General features: G+C 48.3%; 1 protein-coding gene across 1 annotated transcript in view; it reads right to left on the reverse strand.

Annotated features, from left to right (window-relative positions):
• The window catches only part of fgfrl1a (fibroblast growth factor receptor like 1a), a 36129-nt gene that overhangs the window by 4882 nt on the left and 13685 nt on the right, over nucleotides 1-17562 (reverse strand). Inside the window, exons 2-3 of the mRNA XM_068740659.1 lie at nucleotides 17261-17533; nucleotides 1085-1162 (exon numbers count right to left, since the gene is read on the reverse strand). Coding sequence (XP_068596760.1) covers nucleotides 1085-1162; nucleotides 17261-17533 — 351 coding nt within the window. The remainder of the gene's footprint in view (nucleotides 1-1084; nucleotides 1163-17260; nucleotides 17534-17562) is intronic.

A 17562-nucleotide genomic window follows, 5' to 3' on the forward strand; every position in this document is an offset into this window, starting at 1 on the left:
GGGGTTGAGAAAGTGACGATAGAGAGAAGGGAGTAGGTGCGAGCCAGTGGGGGCCAAGGGGCAGGCTTATTCTGGGTCTCAGGGGCCGCTTCAACGCCACCCTCCACCGCGTAACCCTAACCCGATGACCGGCGCCAGAGCCCGGCAGGGAGGGGAGGAGAGAATGTGTCTGAAAGAGAGATTTCTTTTTTTTTGAATTCCAACCTGGATTCTGGGATTGGGGGGGCCATTTATTATTTATTGATTTGAGTTTGCATTCATGGCTCAAGTTCAACATTTCTCTCCGTGCATTTATGAATGGAATGCGATCCGGCTTGAGGAGGAGGCCATTAAAAGCCTCGTTAAATCCCAGAACCTTGCATAATGGTTTTAACACTCGTTTGTGCAACTCCAGAAGCCTTTTATATTTTGTCACAATGATTCAAAGCTAAACAGCTGAGATCCAGTTGATCCGCCGCGTCTCGCTGTGTCCGGTCGGGTCGCATTTCGGCTACGCCCCCCCCCACCCCCACCCCTCCCCCGATTGCCGGACTGACCTTGCTCCGATACATGAGGAGATGATTTTGATTTCAACGCGGCCTCGAGCCCAAGCAGTTAGCGTGTAGCTCTGTTTGTGAGACAGATAATGGAAAGAATGCAAGTGAAGAAACAAATAAGAGGGGCCGTGGGGGGGGGGAACAAAACATGCTCGGTGGCATTAAAGTGTGGATGTGGCGGAGACGGGGAGAGGAGACAGGAAGAGAAGCGGGACGCAAGGATAACAACAAGAAGATAAAGAAAAGGTTGAGACTTTGGGGTCCGGGGGGGGGGGGGAGGAATGCGCCCCACCTAATCACACCTCAGACAAACAGACCGCTCTCCACTCTGTCAGAGTCAATTATCTGAACAAACAACCTCCCGGATGCGTCTGTGTGTGGGCACGTTTCCCCTCTGACAGCGTACACGGTGTTTATTGTACGTCCTGCTACCGCGGATTTAAAACGCCACACAGTCTGGACTATCCGTCATGTCACCCCTGGGCTTTCTTCTCACTTAAAAATGCTTTTCACGGCGGCGGTGACGACTTTAGAACGGTTATTATTACCCAGTTTGCCGGCCAGCTCCGGGGCCTGTTCGGAGTCACCATTGGCCGTCCCTGCGCCGCCTCTCGAACTGGAGTCATCTGGTGCAGAGAGAGGAAGACAAGGAGGACTCATTAGCGGACAGACAACCAAAAACACGTAACAGCATGTTGCGCAGGGTCTCAGGTCAAAACCATGCAGCAGTGAAGTCCAAAAACAAGACCACGTCGACCGCAACGCGCCGATTGGCTGCTGGAACGAATGCTGTTTTCAACGAGCCACTGGATGCGCCGCAATTAGCAATGGAAAGAATGAAAGAAAGGGAAACCAAACAGCCGCAGACCATCTGCAGGAAATGCAGTGTGTGCGTAATTGCAAATGGCGAATGTTTATGCATGTTTATCATTCGTGCCGGTGCGTTCGGGGATACGGGCGCAGGTTTTTACGAGACCACCTGAAAGCTCGTAGCGTTTCACGCAGCGCCAAAAAAGCCTTCAAAGCATCTCCATGTGGATGACGGAAAACGAGAAGCATTTGGCATCCAAATCCGAGGGATGACCTGCATCCCTGGGGCGTGTATTAATAGCTGCTCGGCCCGGACCCCCAGTGTGTGTCTGTGTGTGTGTGTGGTTGCGTTGATCTTTGTGCAAATTCCAATATGGGAGTGTCGGAGCATTTCTGATGTAATTTAGCTAAGGGGTAATTTGAGGTGGAGGTATTCCTCCCCCCCCCACCCCCATCGCTCCCAAAGTAGTGCATCCTGCACACCCACCAGGCCAGACAAGGGACGGAGGTGGAAGCATCACGGAGACGGATCGTTCCCATCCTGTGACAAAGCGAGGATAAAGTTTTTCAGTTTGAATCGCATCTGCTCATGCAAATCAACTTCCCTTCCCCGTCTCCGAGAAGTTCCAGCGGCGGACCGGCAAATGAAGCCCGGCCGCTGTCTCGATATTCTTATTCTCCAAGGTTCTTACTGCCGGCGAATCGGCTTCTTCTCCCGACTTCAAGCGGTTCTTTGTGTCAGACCTGAACTTCCTGTACGAAATCCTGAGGCTCCAAAACACTTGACACTTGATTTGCTACGCGTTTTATAATTGCTTCTTCAGTCTCATTCCTCATTCACTCGTCCGCTCCTCACTTCTTTGTGTGTGTATTTGGATAACCCCTCCTTGTATTTACTTTTAGGTCTATAGGGAAAATGCATGCTGAGAAATATGAGTCCCAGCAGACCAGTGTGTGTTTGTATGCACGAATGTGTCCAGAGGGGGGGGGGGGGGGGGGGGCAGTGTTTTCCTACAGGGTCATGTCCTTCCAGGCTTGAATAGAGAGACACTGGATATGTGGACAGAACCGCTGTGTGAGAGAGAGATATTTCTGTCGGCTGGTACTGACCACCGGTTGTTGTAGCATCCAACAATCCCAGCAACCCACTGACAGCCCCCCCCCCCCCCCCCCCCCAAAAAAAACTAACCACCGTCACCGTTTGGGGTCTCTTTCAGCCGCAGCTCGCCTCAGACTTCATCTTGATTTGATGTCGTGGTTCAGATAAAACTTGGTTGAGATATTTTATGCAATATTTGTGTGGTAATGAACACTGAACCATTCAAAACTGATTTCAATGCGATCGATCTCACCAGGAGGCAAGTTCCAATCAGGTTGTTGCACATGAGATGCACGGGTTCGATTCAAAGTTCACACATGAGCAGGAGAGGTTTTAAAAAACCGGGTCGATGCAGGAGCTGAATCGATCACGTCACGATAAATAAACCGCCAAAATATTCAGGGTAAAAGTTGCTGGGGGAGGGTATTACTGCTAAAGTTGGAATAATCCAAAAGCTCAGACACACACACACACTGCATCTGCATTTCTGTCCCGCCACAGTCGTTTTAGGAATATTTATTTGAATTTAGACGCCGCAAGTTACAACGTCACCCCCAGTCCCATTATAACAAACGGTTCGATTTACACGCCGCGATTCCAGATCCAAAATGTAATCCTACAAATGAGCTGTGGAAACTTTGTCTGCAGTCTGTGGCATCGCGGCGGATCATGTACGATTAACGGCTCGTGTAATCCTCCGGTATTTAACGTTCTTGGGCACAAGCAAACCGGCTGACTGTACAGCGTAGCGCAAACACGGGTACCAACGTGAGAAGGAACCGGGGGGGAGGTGGGGGGGGGGAGGTGGGGGGGGGGGGCAATGTGTTCAGCTCAAGCGCTTGGCGCTAAGATTCTCTTCATAAAAGCAGCTTCACCAAATAAAATCCTTATCTTTACTTTGAGACGTGATCAAAACAAGAAAATAATCATCTCAATGCTTAAAGTTGTTGCGTTTCCTGCGTTCCAGTACACACGTGTGCTGCACACACACACACACACACACACACACACTTTGTAGCCTTATGGAAATCATTATAGCTCGTGCTGCTACACAGTCCTCCATTAACAGCATGAGAGAGGGACATTGAAAAGGGCAGTGACGGAGCGGGAAGCGGAACGAGACGGCGACTGACTGACTCTGGGAGGAGGAGGTCAGGAGGCGGCAGGAGAGAGATGAAGAGAGCCGGAGGGAGAACGGCGACGGTGGAGAGATTTATTAACTGTAACTGCAGAACAGACAGCTAACTGCTGCTCCCTATGAGCGACAGCCCTGGATTGTGTGTGTGTGCGTGTGTGTGTGTGTGTGTGTGTGTGCGTGGTGGGTAGTGATCGCGGTGGTGACGCGTGTTTGAAGTGATGACATTCACAAAATCACTTCATCTCAAACGCTGAAGAAAGAACACGCTTCATGGACGTCGAAACGTGAATAGATTTCCTTCCGACGTGTTTCTGGAACATTTGATCTCGCTACGCCTCCGGACATGTTTCCTTTTTCTGAATCTTCAGAACCTCTTCCGTCCCTCTCGTGCACCAAGTCGGACCGGGCCAAGACAACGACACACGAACGGGAATACGCATTGTGACATTCTGGGCTCTCTGTGAAACAGGATCAACACACATTAACGTTTGGGGGGGGGATTGCCTCCAGCTTTTTGAACCATTGTATCCAAACGAACACACGGAAAACTAAAAAGTCGTTCCCTATCTGTGATCTTTGGAACTAATAAACTCCACCATTGGGTGACGTTTACGAGTGTGTGGAACCGACTTCGTGCCTCGTGCCATTACGCTATTCCTTCGCGCTGTTTCTATTTTACGGTCTGACACGATCCCTGTCGGAGGAGGTCAGGGCGCTTCGGTAACGGCGCTTACACTGCTGCCTCGTGTCATAACCAAACTCAGGCCGTGCTGTTCACCTAAACCTGACCTGGGAACACAGCCTTAAAATATATATCCAGCAGCAACTCCACTCAAACCCCCAAATGAATCATCATCAAATTATCACATGCCAAAATGATTTCACAAGATGCACCCACAAAGAGAAAAATTAAAAATGGACTTCAGACACTTTTGCGAGGAGACTTATCGTCTCACGTTTCTGTCGTTCAGAACAAAGACCCGCTAATTCTCAAGGCAAAGCCTGAAAGGCCGTGTGATTTGAGTCCCTGCAGCTTCACTGAAACACACGAGGAGTTGGGCTGCGGCCCGTCACCAGCATCCAACTCTCTCCTCCTGATCCAGTCTGGCATTTATAGGTCAATTTTGGCCATTTTGCATAATATACGCGACGCTTTTCTCAAACGAGGCAATTTGTCTCACCACCGCTGGAAACGTGAAACCATGAAGCCACCGGTCGTCGCTGCACACGTGGAAAACGTGCGAGCAGTTTAAACGGATCAAGAAGCAATTTGGCCCAATCGCAGGCTCTTTAAAACGTGCACAAAAGATTTAAGATTCCCTGCAAGTCAAGACTCAGGAAACATCTTCCAGCGCCTCTCTGGGGTTTCTCTGATATATAGCAGGACAGCGTCCTACCGGGCTTGACAAACACACACACAGACACACACACACACACACACACACACACACACACGAGTGGAAAAGCAGCACTTCCAGCTACATTTAGGTTTCCCTCCAAATGTGTGTGGACAGAGTGGAAACAGTGGGTCACTTTTTTCTTAACCATACAGTCACCCTCTTTCATAAAACACACACACACACACACAGGTGGATGTAATTAGCGTGTTGAGTACATTCATGGCATGAGATCAAACTGCGGCGCGCTCGGTTCAGGATCAGGAAATACAGAACACACTTAAACACAGACGCATGTGCACCTTTATCCCCCCTGTTCTCCCCGCAGCGCACACAAAGGTTCCTTAAATACTGTTTAGTCTGAAAATCAAACAGAGAACCGTTTGACTTCTCTGCATAAGTCTGAAACGCTCAACGTCTCTGATCTCACTTCAGGGCACACACAACCGGCTTTTGTTGCAGCGGTTAGAAGGACCGAAGCTGGTGGCGCAGCTGAGCGTGAGGTTGTGGAAGCAGAAATAATGCTCCTGGAAGCTGGTGGCTCGTATCGATCACCCCGCCCGTACTGGTTTCCCTTCGACTTCTGACTGGATGCATTTAGAAACAAAAGGCGGCGTGTTTAGTGATGAAGTTCTGAGGTGGTTGGAGTGAGATCAAGGAAGGGAAGAAGTCGACGCTGGGAAATGTTTCGTCTGGCGGCGCTCTGATATTCTTGGTCGGGGATTTTTCAGCCTGATGAATGTTTCCTCGCCAGATACTTTGGAGACTGGTAGCTTTATACACACGCAGTTCTATTTATCTGTTGGCCAAGTCCCATCTTTTATTAAAAACCCATTGCAGACACACCCCCCCTCCCGACTCTGATTGGTGTTTCAGAAAAGCTGTAAAAGCTGGGATAGGCTCCAGCAACCCCCGTGACCCGCAAGGTGGATAAAGCTGACATAAAAATGAATGAAGGAATAAATAAATGTTTAGATTTGCATACATATAGTCCATTTATACTGCAAATACTGTTTATACATGTGTACGTACTCACTTAAACTCTACAGCCAGTGCATTCCGCTCGTCCTAAAAGAGATTCCTTGTCGCCAAACACATATTTTGACATTTCCGACAACGTCGTAGTCAAACGAGCGCGCCGTAAAGTAAGGACCATCTGTACAGTACGCCAGCGTGCTAATCCGTGCAGCTGTTCTACGTCACTGCTCACACTTCATTGATGGAGCAGCAAGGGTTAAGTGTGGAACACAGACTGAAATGAGATGTGTTGTCCACGTGGGCAGCCTGGACTCTCCACCTAATCGGCACGCGAGGTCTGAATAAAACCGAAACCTTTCCAATGTAATCAATGAGATGACCTTTACAAATATGAAACAGGTTTTTTTAGATGCTCTGCAGACATCTCAACAGCCAGTGTGTGTGTGTGTGTGTGTAATCCTTTGAAGGGGTGCAGCAGGTGTCCATCAGGGCGCACCACCTCGGATATACTTAGTCATTCGCTCCAAGCTGAAACCAACCTGGCTTTAAAAAAAAAGACATAAAATCTCTGCTCATATCTCAGTAAGCGATGACGGCTTGGCCTCTCAGACACATTACAGCAATTCCTTTAATGGTTTCACAAAACGCATTTATTATCAAACGGCTTGATGCTCAGGTAATCTTGTTCCTGCCAGTTAAAGCTCACGTGCGTTTGTGCGCGCAGCACGAACCGGAGCACATTTGCTAATGAGTGCTGGCGCGCACATTAGCGCATCTGCCTGCGTTTATCTGCGCATCGGGCTGAACGCAAAGCCGTGCACGTGCATCATCCAACACTCGGGCGCATGGATACGCCAGCGTGCGCGTGTTCTTCTCAGGCTCGCCGCCCGTGTAACTCAAGTAAACATCAAGGCAGCACTTTGCTTTGCCGAATTAACAAATCTCTCACATCCAACGCCATGCGCCGCCTTTGAAACACACACCGCCGGCCGGCCTTTGAACACGCCGTCTTTCCCTACCTCGCCCACCCTGCTCTTCCCTGTATCAAATTAAGCTTCGGTTAAAGATCCTCTCATTAGTACCTTCGAGGACCTTCTCCCCACTCAACCTCTTTTCTCAGTCGCAGTCCTCAATTCATTTTTTACAGTTTATTGTGAGGTTTTGAACACAATTGCTTAAAGTCTCTCGCCTGTTTCTCATCTACTTCCCTTTTATTTAAGACCCGTCGGCTCTTTTAGATCCTCACGTTCTTAAAATTAAATCAGAGGGAAAGCATCTCTCGTTCTTGTTTAATCTGATGAATCATCCTTTAAACCAGATCAATACAATATTAATAATGATAAACAGCCTTTAACAAGCTAAATAAAATACAATAAAAACTATTACATAGTGCATGGTTCAGTTCTTGAACAAGTGCGCAAAATCCAATTAGGAGGTTGCAGCTGTAGAATAAACACAAAACATGTGTTTTCTTTTACGCACTGCGTTTGGTGCTGATTTGCGCACCTTCATTATGAAGCAAAGACATTTATTTGCACTCAAGCGATGGAAAAAATGAAACACTTTTAGGCAGGCAGTTGAGCCGTCGTTCACCAACTAATCCCAAATGACCACTTTGTCGTTAAACTAACCAACCAAAGGGGTGAAAGGGGTGCAAATAAACGAGAGGAAATGGCATCTGCGAGAATGTCCCAGCTGGTGCGACATGCCCGGGATCGTACCGCTGGTGCAATGGCGGTAGGACAATCCACCAGATAAGACACCAGGGTGTCGAATGCTCTGCATTTCACAACAGCGTATCTACGCCGCCAAAATAAAAGTCACGGTCAACGATGGGACGACGATCGTCCACCTGCTGCACCTCAAACAGATTCCAAACTAGCGCTGGTCAGAGACGATTGCTCTTCAGGGTGACTTTTACTCCTTTAAATGTATTTCAGATGATTGATAATATGCAATGAGTGAATGATTAGCATCTGCTAACGTGACCCGGGACTCACTGCGATCCAGCAGGAGCGCACCAGAGGCCTTGGAACAAGTCGCAGCTCCCGAATCGCTACGTGCACGTGCAGAAGTCGGTGCACGAGCTCGTTTGGCTTTGCTTGAATGATTGATTCCTCCGTAGATGCGCAGGCATGCTCCACGAGGGTGCCAAACAAATGTTTACCAGCCCCCCCCCTTTTGCTACGGGGTTTAATGAGTTGAGAATATGCGGGCTTGTGCTTAACTTCAAAGACGCTGGCATGCGCTGCGGCGCGGCGCAACATGCTGACAGCCTCTCTTTGATGAACAACTATTTACAACAATGTAAAAGCAACCCGCTCATCGCGATGCACTGCCGGACAAGGTTTCGACGTGACTCACCTCCACGCCGCCTTTGTTCACTGCTCATTTGCGTTGCTCAGAGCTGTTTATGGATTAATGGCATGAACACTTTTTTTTTTGGAGGGGGGGGGGGGGGGGGGAAGTGGGATGTGGCATCGCTGCATACTTAGCTCTAATGTTTTGCTGGAGAACATTTCAACAGGGCAGGCGCTTTCATTTACAAGCGTAGTCACGGAGCGTGTGTGTAAATCCCTGCTTAGGCTTGAAGTGGAGTAAAATAAAGTAATGTATGTGTGTGTGTGTATGTGTGTGTGTATGTGTCCATGTGGTCAGCAGTGCATGGTGACACACACATCGCTGCAGTCGGGTGAGAATCCCGTCATTCCAAGGGAAGTTCAAGACCTTTCGGCTCGCCTCTGTGACCTGTTCTCATCGTTTAACGGCATCTCAGACAGGAGCTACACATCCTGCGTTCTCCCTTCTGTTACTTTTACTTTTGTAGATGCTTTATTGTCACAGATTCGATCTGCAGTTCAAGTAGAGCATCATCCGAGAAGCTAAAAAGGACACACTCAGACCGCCGTCAAACAAACGAGGGCGTGATGGAGGCCTAAAGCCAATGAATGAAACTGTGAACAAGACTGTAAAACCTCCAAACCTCTGAGGTCAAGAAGAATTTTAAAAGGTGACAAACGAAACGCGGCTGGTAGAGAATGAGCAAAAAAAAAAAAAGAGAGAGAAAGCTAACTTTGAATAATTAGATCTATTAAGTTGGAAATTGAGGACAATTTAGACATAAAACATTCTCAGGACAAATAGATGTGACAGACGCACATTTAGATAAATACGAAATACAGTCAGAACAATGGAATGCAGAGAGATTAAGGTCACGGCCGGCGAGTGTGTGTGTGTGTGTGTGTGTGCGCGTGTGTGTATCAGTTTTCAGCATGCTGTCACACTGATCAAACTTCAGGCTGATAGCAAAGGCGCCGCTCAACCATCACCGTGTTTGTGTAAGAACCATGGGGGAAAACTGCACGCACGCACGCACGCACACACACACACACACACACACACACACACACACACACACACACACCTTACTGTTAACACGGCAAAAGCACATTACAAATGCATTCAAGTGAAATATAAAGCAGTGGAATGCAACAACCTCGTGCAAGCGAGCACATGCAGCCGCACACCTGATGGCTCCCGACGGGACCAGCCTGTGAGCTCATCGCTTGTTTTACCGCGACATTGTCTGTTTCAAATTACATCTAAATCCTTCTGGTATTTCGGTCGGCTTTTACTTTTATAAAAAGCACTTTTGCTTTTCTGTCCGCCCCATCGTCACCGCGGCTCCATTAAAGGGTCGGCGTGCTGGATTTGGTTGCATCTCCTGGTGCATTCGCCAGCGTACAAGCCCGCAGATCTCAGCACAAGGCCTCATTTAGAGTTTAAGGTTTTGTCCATTATGGGCTACCGTAGAAACATGGTGGAGGAACAAGAGGACCTTTAATTATTAGACTTTTATTCCGCTTTCTGCCTCGTAGACCTTTAAGAAGCACGAGCAAAAAAACATTTTATTAAACTTCCCGGAGCGGAAGTGTGGTCTACCCGCCTTTGAAAACCGCATGACAAGATGCTGGTGTGCAGATAAAAGCCTTAGTAGAAACGGTTTTAAGTGGAACACTTGTTTATTTTTCAGTTTTTTTGTCCCTTGAATGGAAGCACCCCCCCAGCTTGCATCCCACCTGCTTGTTGTCAGCAGGCTGAGGTTGTCTTTGCAGGATTCGCTCGTCACGTCATCATTAAGACTTCAAAGCAGCTGCGGCGCACATCGGGCTTTTCAGCACCGACGATTCTCAGGGAGAGGAGTAACAAATGAGAGGAGAAGAGGAAAGAAAAGAATGAGATAGAGGGGGGGGGGGGCGTTGCGAGCCGAACAACCAGACTTTGATGATGGTGCGACAGCGAAGAAGCAAAAAGGCAGACAAAAGTTTCTAAAACTTCAAAAGAAGCCTTTTTGAATCGGCTCCTTTCTCCTTCACGCTTTCACTTCGTCCTCTCCCTCCTCTCTTCAAACATGTCTTTGCTAATTGCCAGACCTTGTTCTGTCCGTCGTGGGCTCTCCACTCCTCTCAGGTCAATTCGGCAGGGGGGGAGGCGGCATTGTTGCAGCGGGGACGCCTGATAATGGACACAATGGAGCCTGCAGGGCCAGCTACAAAATCCCCGTCTTAATGAGGAAAGACTCCTTTCAGCGAAGACGCGGGACCGCCAATAGACCGGCCTATTATCACGTCATTGAGTGGAGGGGTCAGGAGCAGGTGGGGGCCAGGACGATCGTAGCGGTGTGTGTGTGTGTGTGTGTGTGTGTGTTGTACCTCCTGAGGCTAACAATGGAGACCAGGACAAATCCTCCAGACCACACAATGGCCACTAAGCTGTCTTTTCAGGAGTACACAACTGCTCTGATCACACACCAACACCCGCCTCCCATTCAAGCAGCTGTCCATCTTTCTTACCAATGCTTCCCTCAACCTTTCCTGTTTTCTTTCCTTCTTCCTCTTACACCTTCCTCCTCCATCTTTTCCGCCAACACAACATTCCCTCTCCATTTGTAAAATGCATTTCCTGGTATGCTGGTGAGAAATATTCAAATTCAAGGTTTACTTCATATTTCTTCCTCTTCTCTCTGCCTCTTGAATCTTCTTTTCTCCTTCTTCTTCTGCCCCCCCCCCACCCCTCCGTTTCTGTATTCAGTGCGTGTTAATGGGTGTGTGTTTGCACTGATGAGGTTTTAAAGAGGTTCACTCCCGGCGGTGTTGCCATCGCACAACGAACAAGGAGTTACACAGCAAAGGTTGTTTCTTTTCAGTCGTAGGTGGCCTGGGGTTTTGTGTTGCAGTTGGGTGGCTGTTAAGTGTGTGTGTGTGTGTGTGTGGGGGGGGGGTGCAGGACGCATCTCCCGTAAGCACCTCTTTAAGCGCAGTTGTTGTTGTTGCCTTTCACATGTCTGAACACTCCCCGCTTCAGCTTTTACCTCACATCTTTACTCCCTCCATCATTTGTCCACAAAAAAACAGAAGTTATTTTTTTGGTTTTATTGACACGCATCAGTGTTAACAGTGATAAACGGCCCCACTGCGAACGAGTAATGCGCGAACATTTCAGCGCTGTAATGTTTGCATGCTTACTAGTCACGCTTAAGGATAAACGTAACGCACCGACTTTATTTGCAGCGCGCTAAAAACAATAACTCCGTTTTCCTTCTTCAATCTTTGAGAGAAGTTTGTCATAATTTGCTCCGGTATTTAGTCGGCATATCTTAATATTCATTCCTGCTAACCCACTCGCTCCTCTCAGTCTCCCACGAGTTTCTGCCATCGTTTGTCAGCTTTGAACTTGCACAGAGGAATTCGGTCTTAATTTGTGTTAAAGAAACTGCTACTTTACTGCAGCCCACATCCTAAACATGGAGTGAAATGAAACGCTCACATTATTGAAACAGCCACATTTATGAGAAGGAGTTCTGCACGATGTCAGGAACAGTGCACCAAATGGGCCGTGTTAAATTCATTTATCTTTAATACTCAAAGTCTGCCGTCGGTGCCAAAACACACAGAGAGGTAAGGTAAGACGTCAAATTAACTACGAGAGCGTTGCCGTGGAAACTCAGAGTGAAAACACGTACTTTTATTTTGGTTTCCATTATTGGCGGATCAAATTGAAATCAAACTCCACCCTAAAACAACAATTAGTGCCAGGCAACTCGCAGAGAGAGAGAGAGAGAGAGCAAGAAGAGGATGACCAATGGGAGTCGCTGGTAGACGCTCTCAGTCACGCTCGGCAGAGACGAGGCGGAAGATTTGAGGAGGCTTGTAAGTCAGGAAGCTAAACCGAAGAGATTTAAAGCTTCGCTCAGAGACCACAGCATTTAAACGCTCTAGAAAATGCGCAGCGCTTCTGTTTTAGGCTGGATTTCCCTGAACAATGACTCACTACTTGGACCTTGAGAAAGAGGCCCGCTGACTGACAGATGGCAACTAGAACAGAGAACTAAAGTTGAAGCTAACAGAGTGCATTATGGGTCTAGGAGAGCTGGACTTGGCGAACAATCAGGAGATGCAAGCCACAAACTCTCAAACGGACTAAGGGACCCCCGAGAGTAAAGGTGAGTCGAGGTAGGCAAAGAAACGGCAAAACAACCGAGTCAGTTCTGAAAGAACTGAAATGATTGATCCTTTTTTTTCCCAAATGTAAAATCCACCAATCATAATTGATAAACCCTGCCAAGTCCCGCCCCCAACATTCCTGTATTTTTGGCAAGTCCGTCACACAGGTAGTTTAGATTCCTAATTTGTGGAGCATGACAAGTGTAAGGAAGTAAACTTTTTAATGACTTGATCCTCTTCCATTCCATTCCAGCACAGAGAACATTTTATTCCTCAAAGATTTCTCTGCAACTTGGTAAATTATAATTTTCATGTTTTCGGATGCTACGTGGAAAGTTTCCCTTCGATTCCAAACAGAACTTTTCTACATCGACCTCTCGAACGATCGGTTTTGGGACGGTAAAAGTGTTTCCTTTCTTTGCCCTCTAGAGGAACTTCGAGTTTGTTTTGTTATTCAGACATCAACAAAACTGAGGGCAGGACAAAACACAGCCTTTATTCCTGTCTGTCTCTGCGTCTCCATCCTGTCCATCTTCTTTTTCCATCTCTTTGCTGAAAGTGAAACGAAGCAGAACGAAAGGATGTGGGACAGACAGCCGTGAAATGGAGGCCAGCCCCCCCCCCCCCAGAGGAGTGTGTGGTTGTGAATGCATCTGTATTTAGTTCAAATCTCAGTGTGTGAGCGCATGGAAAAATTTATGTTGTTTTCCAGTCCTGTCTTGTTGACACACACGCACACACACACACACACCTCAATTGGACTCAACAACAAGGTGAAAAAACAGCTGTTTAAACTCGAGTCCCTTCTTTCTTCCTCCATCTGCAGCTCCATAATCCAACCATGTTCACTGACGCATGCATGAAACACACAACCACAGACACACACATTAAACACACAACCACGCCCTGATTTCCAGGGGAAGAACTCGTTCAGCGGGGCGACAGGCCGCGTTGCCGCGAGCAGATCTTGACGTGCAACAATTCACCATCACCGATGATGAGAAGTAGAAGCGTTCCCACTCACTCCGTCAGATCGTCCATCAACCGGAGTCGGACTCCGGCCAGCCAGAGGTCTAAGATGGATGCCACGCCAGATCCCTGAATGACATCCTGGTGTACTTCCCGTTTCCTGTTCCTTCATGCAATCGATAGGATGATGATGACAGCAAAAGCCTTTTCAGACATTGCAACCAAAAATAAATAAGGATCGAAACGAATGAAGCGGAGCATGAAGAAGCCCGAAAAGTATTTCTCAAACTATTCTGGAAACGCATTCAAGGCGAACCATTAAGTTCAAGAGGAGGGAAGCCAAACCTCAAAATGAATTCTGGGCTCCATTTAAAAAAATAAATATTTTCAGGTTCTATAAATCAGTGAGCCCCCCCCTCCCCCCCCCCAAAACAATTTGTATCCACTGAGGGGCCTCAAGCCCTGAGCCGAACACTGACTGAAGCTGGATGGAGCTCCGGCTTTCTGCAATTAGTAAGAAAACGTTTTGTGTGTGTGTGCGTGTGTGTGTGTGTGTGTAATCTGAGCAGAAGAATCTGGTGGTAAAAACACACACACATTCATACTCATGCACACGTACATGCAGACACACACACATTCAGAACGGACACAGCTGCCCTTGTGTTTTCCCAAGTAGGTGTGTGTGTGTGTCAGTGAGTTATTTGAGATTGTTTCTATCACAATCACACACACACACACACACACACACACACACACACACACACACACACACGTACACTCCTGTGACTCATACCAATTAGGCTGCAAGCCTTGGCCACCTCGACATCCTCCCCAGACGAGGCACGAGATCCGTCAATTAGAAACCAGGTCATTTGAGAGGACGAAAACAAAAGGCAGCATCAGGACGGAGGAGCCGATGGAGACTCTACCCGCACGCAACCTGATCCGACGTTTCGTTTCTGGCTGCAGTCGAAAACTTGAATGGAGAGAGACTCAACCCGAGCGCTGGAACGCGATCTCAGAATGCGCTGCAGGTTTTCCCCTGCTGGATTATCACTGGATTATCCTGATGAGTTTATCCGATCTGATCCATGCTGGAGGACTAATTCTGAATTTACAATTTTAACATATTAGATTTCACCCTGCAAACAAAGAGCAAGCTCATTTATTTAAGATCGTCTTTGTTTGATATTCTTCTTCTGCCGCTCGACGATTAAGACCAGATGGCAGATTTGCATTTCTGTGCATGTCAACAGGAGTCGGACGGCCGAGCTGCTAAACCACCGCAAATCATCGCAGAAGCTGCGTTTGAATGGACCCGAGCGAACACACCCTCCGATGAAAAATATGCTGCCGCTCGCTTTCATCAAATCGGAAAAGTTGCGCTTTCACATTCACAAGCCGCTGGAAAACCAACCGCCTCCAAAACCGCTTCCTTCTTTTCTCCTTACACGCTCCGCTCCAGGCGAACGCACGCCGTCGTCACATCTGGCTTGAACTATAAAGTGTCCGTCACTCTCCCTTCTGGGGCGGGAAAAGGATTAACAATTTCACACAGAGCGAGGGTGGGGAGAAAGAGGGGATGGAGGAGAAAGGAGAAAGGAGGAGAAAGAGGGGATGGAGGAGAAAGAGGGGATGGAGGAGAGAGGAGGAGAAAGGCACGAGAGCTTTCCTGCCATTAATTGAGATTTTGATTTTACTTTATAGTCCCATTTGGGCACTCCAATGCACACACACACACACACACACACACACACACATGCACAAAACTTCAGATAAACAAAGTCGTGTACACACACTTGCATAGACCATTTACTCAAACATTTGCCAACCTACACACAGTAAAAGAACAAGCGCTGCAGGGAATCTTCTAATTTCCTCTCCTAACAAAAGCCTGCCTTCACAAAACGCCTCTCCTTTACTTCCAGCCACAGGGCGGCGGCGCAGCGGGAATTTCACGGCCATCAAACGCTATTAGGTTCGGGAACGCAAATGCGAAACTGTGAAAATATTGATTCAAATTAAAATGTGGTGGGGTGGAAAAAAAAATAAAAAAAATGAGCCAGCGAGGCGGAACGAGGGCTGAGATTGTGTGCTAATACAAAAAAGGTGTTAAAGATACTTTGGCTCGGAAATCGAGAGGGAAAGACAGTAAGACGCAGGTGTGAGCTCATTACTGTGAACCGGAGTGGTCATAGAATAATTACCAGAGGACCACACAGGAGAGGAGGAGGAGAAACGAGGAGGAGAAACGGGGAGGCAAATAAACCGCCGGTGAGAAGAAACACAGAACAGCAGCGCACAAAGCAAACCCGATGAACGCCGTCCCTTCTCAGAGGCAACGACAGCAAAGCACCCATTTATTTAGTCATGGCTACGGACGTCATCGCCTATGAAATAGAAAACGGCTTCCGTGTCTCACAGTTTTCCCCGAGTGCAGATTTGAGGCGTATTCATTTGTGTCGGGCCATCTTCGATCCAAAGTAAACCACTGAGGATTTTAATACAAAAAAAGTTATTTTATATGAACTTTGAAAGTATGGGATTGATCTTGGAAACAGCAGCTGACAAGCCAATCTCATTCTAGCAACATTTAACAGCCGTTTGGGTGAAAAACTAAAATTAAAATTCTATAAGGTCCACAAGCAGTGAGGACAGCCATGATGGACGGCTTAGAGACAGTGGCTCTGAGGAAAAGACAGGAGGCGGAGCTAGAAGTCAGGATGCTGAGGACGGAACTGCCAGGGAACAGGGCTAGAGGACGACCAGGAGAAGATACATGGACGTAGTGAGGGAGGACATGAGAGTGGCTGGTGTTGGGGAGGACGATGCAAAGGACAGGGCTAGAGGACGACCCAGGAGAAGATACATGGACGTAGTGAGGGAGGACATGAGAGTGGCTGGTGTTGGGGAGGACGATGCAAAGGACAGGGCTAGAGGACGACCCAGGAGAAGATACATGGACGTAGTGAGGGAGGACATGAGAGTGGCTGGTGTTGGGGAGGACGATGCAAAGGACAGGGTTTGCTGTGGCAACCCCTGACGGGACAAGCCGAAAGAAGAAGAAGAATAAATTCCCTTCTATGTGCAGGTTTGAATGGAACCAGTGAAGGTGAAACTTAACGTTACAAATTCCTGAAGGGTTCGCCCAAATCCATTGTAGCCGGAGCAGGTGTGTGTGGACAGCGAATCAGAGAGCGAGAGAGCGAGAGAGAGAGAGAGAGAGAGCAGCTGCGTGGATGACCTCAGCGGCAGCTGCTGCCCCTTCCCACCCGGCTGCCCTCTGTGTGCCCGCCCCCCTTTGAAGTTCAAGATCAGAACCGGAACAGCTTCGGATCGCATGCCGATAATCGTTGCTGGAGATAAAAGTGTGGTATTTACCGTCAACGTGGCAGGTTTGTTTTTGCCCTCTCGGCTAAAAAAGAAAGTGAGCTGAATCCTTCACATTGACCTCAAGGTTTACGAGGACATCGGCCGAATTTAATATCAAGACAACAACATATGGGGCAAACAGGGAGACACACTGGCTGTAACCTCCTCCTGCTCCAACACAAGACAAACAAGGGGGGGGGGGGGCGCAACAATGAGTCTTTCACAGAGACGCTGAAATCGAGACACATTCCACAAACCGAAAAACCCCAAAAACAAAAGCATCTTGAACAACCTGTCATTCATTCTCATGCAGGAAGACGCAAGCGAAGACGACTGCGGTCGTGAACAAACACGCAGCAGCAGTCTGAAGGACGACGCAGGCTTTATTCGGCTCTAAAGGGCCACCAGTCCATCCCGTCACCGTTCATCTGGTCCCGAGGTCGGATGAGAGCGCTTACCGATGACGATGAGCGTGTAGTTGATGTTCACGCTGCCGAACCCGTTGGTGGCCTTACAGATGTACGTCCCCGCATCCTCCACCTCCACCTCCTTGATGCGCAGAGCGTGCTGCAGCACCCTGAATCGCGTCCAGCCGCTGTGGATGTTGCGCCCATCTTTGGTCCACATGTTGAGGGGCGGGGGGTCGCCCTGGACGGGGCAGGGCAGCTTCATGGTGCGCCCCAGTCGGACGCTTTGCCGGTGGACCACTCTCTCTGCGACTCGGGGCGGGCCTTGAGGAAATGGAGAGAAGAGCTCTTGA

Source organism: Brachionichthys hirsutus, chromosome 6 (assembly GCF_040956055.1).
Source record: "Brachionichthys hirsutus isolate HB-005 chromosome 6, CSIRO-AGI_Bhir_v1, whole genome shotgun sequence".
NCBI classification, from domain to species: Eukaryota; Metazoa; Chordata; class Actinopteri; order Lophiiformes; family Brachionichthyidae; genus Brachionichthys; species Brachionichthys hirsutus.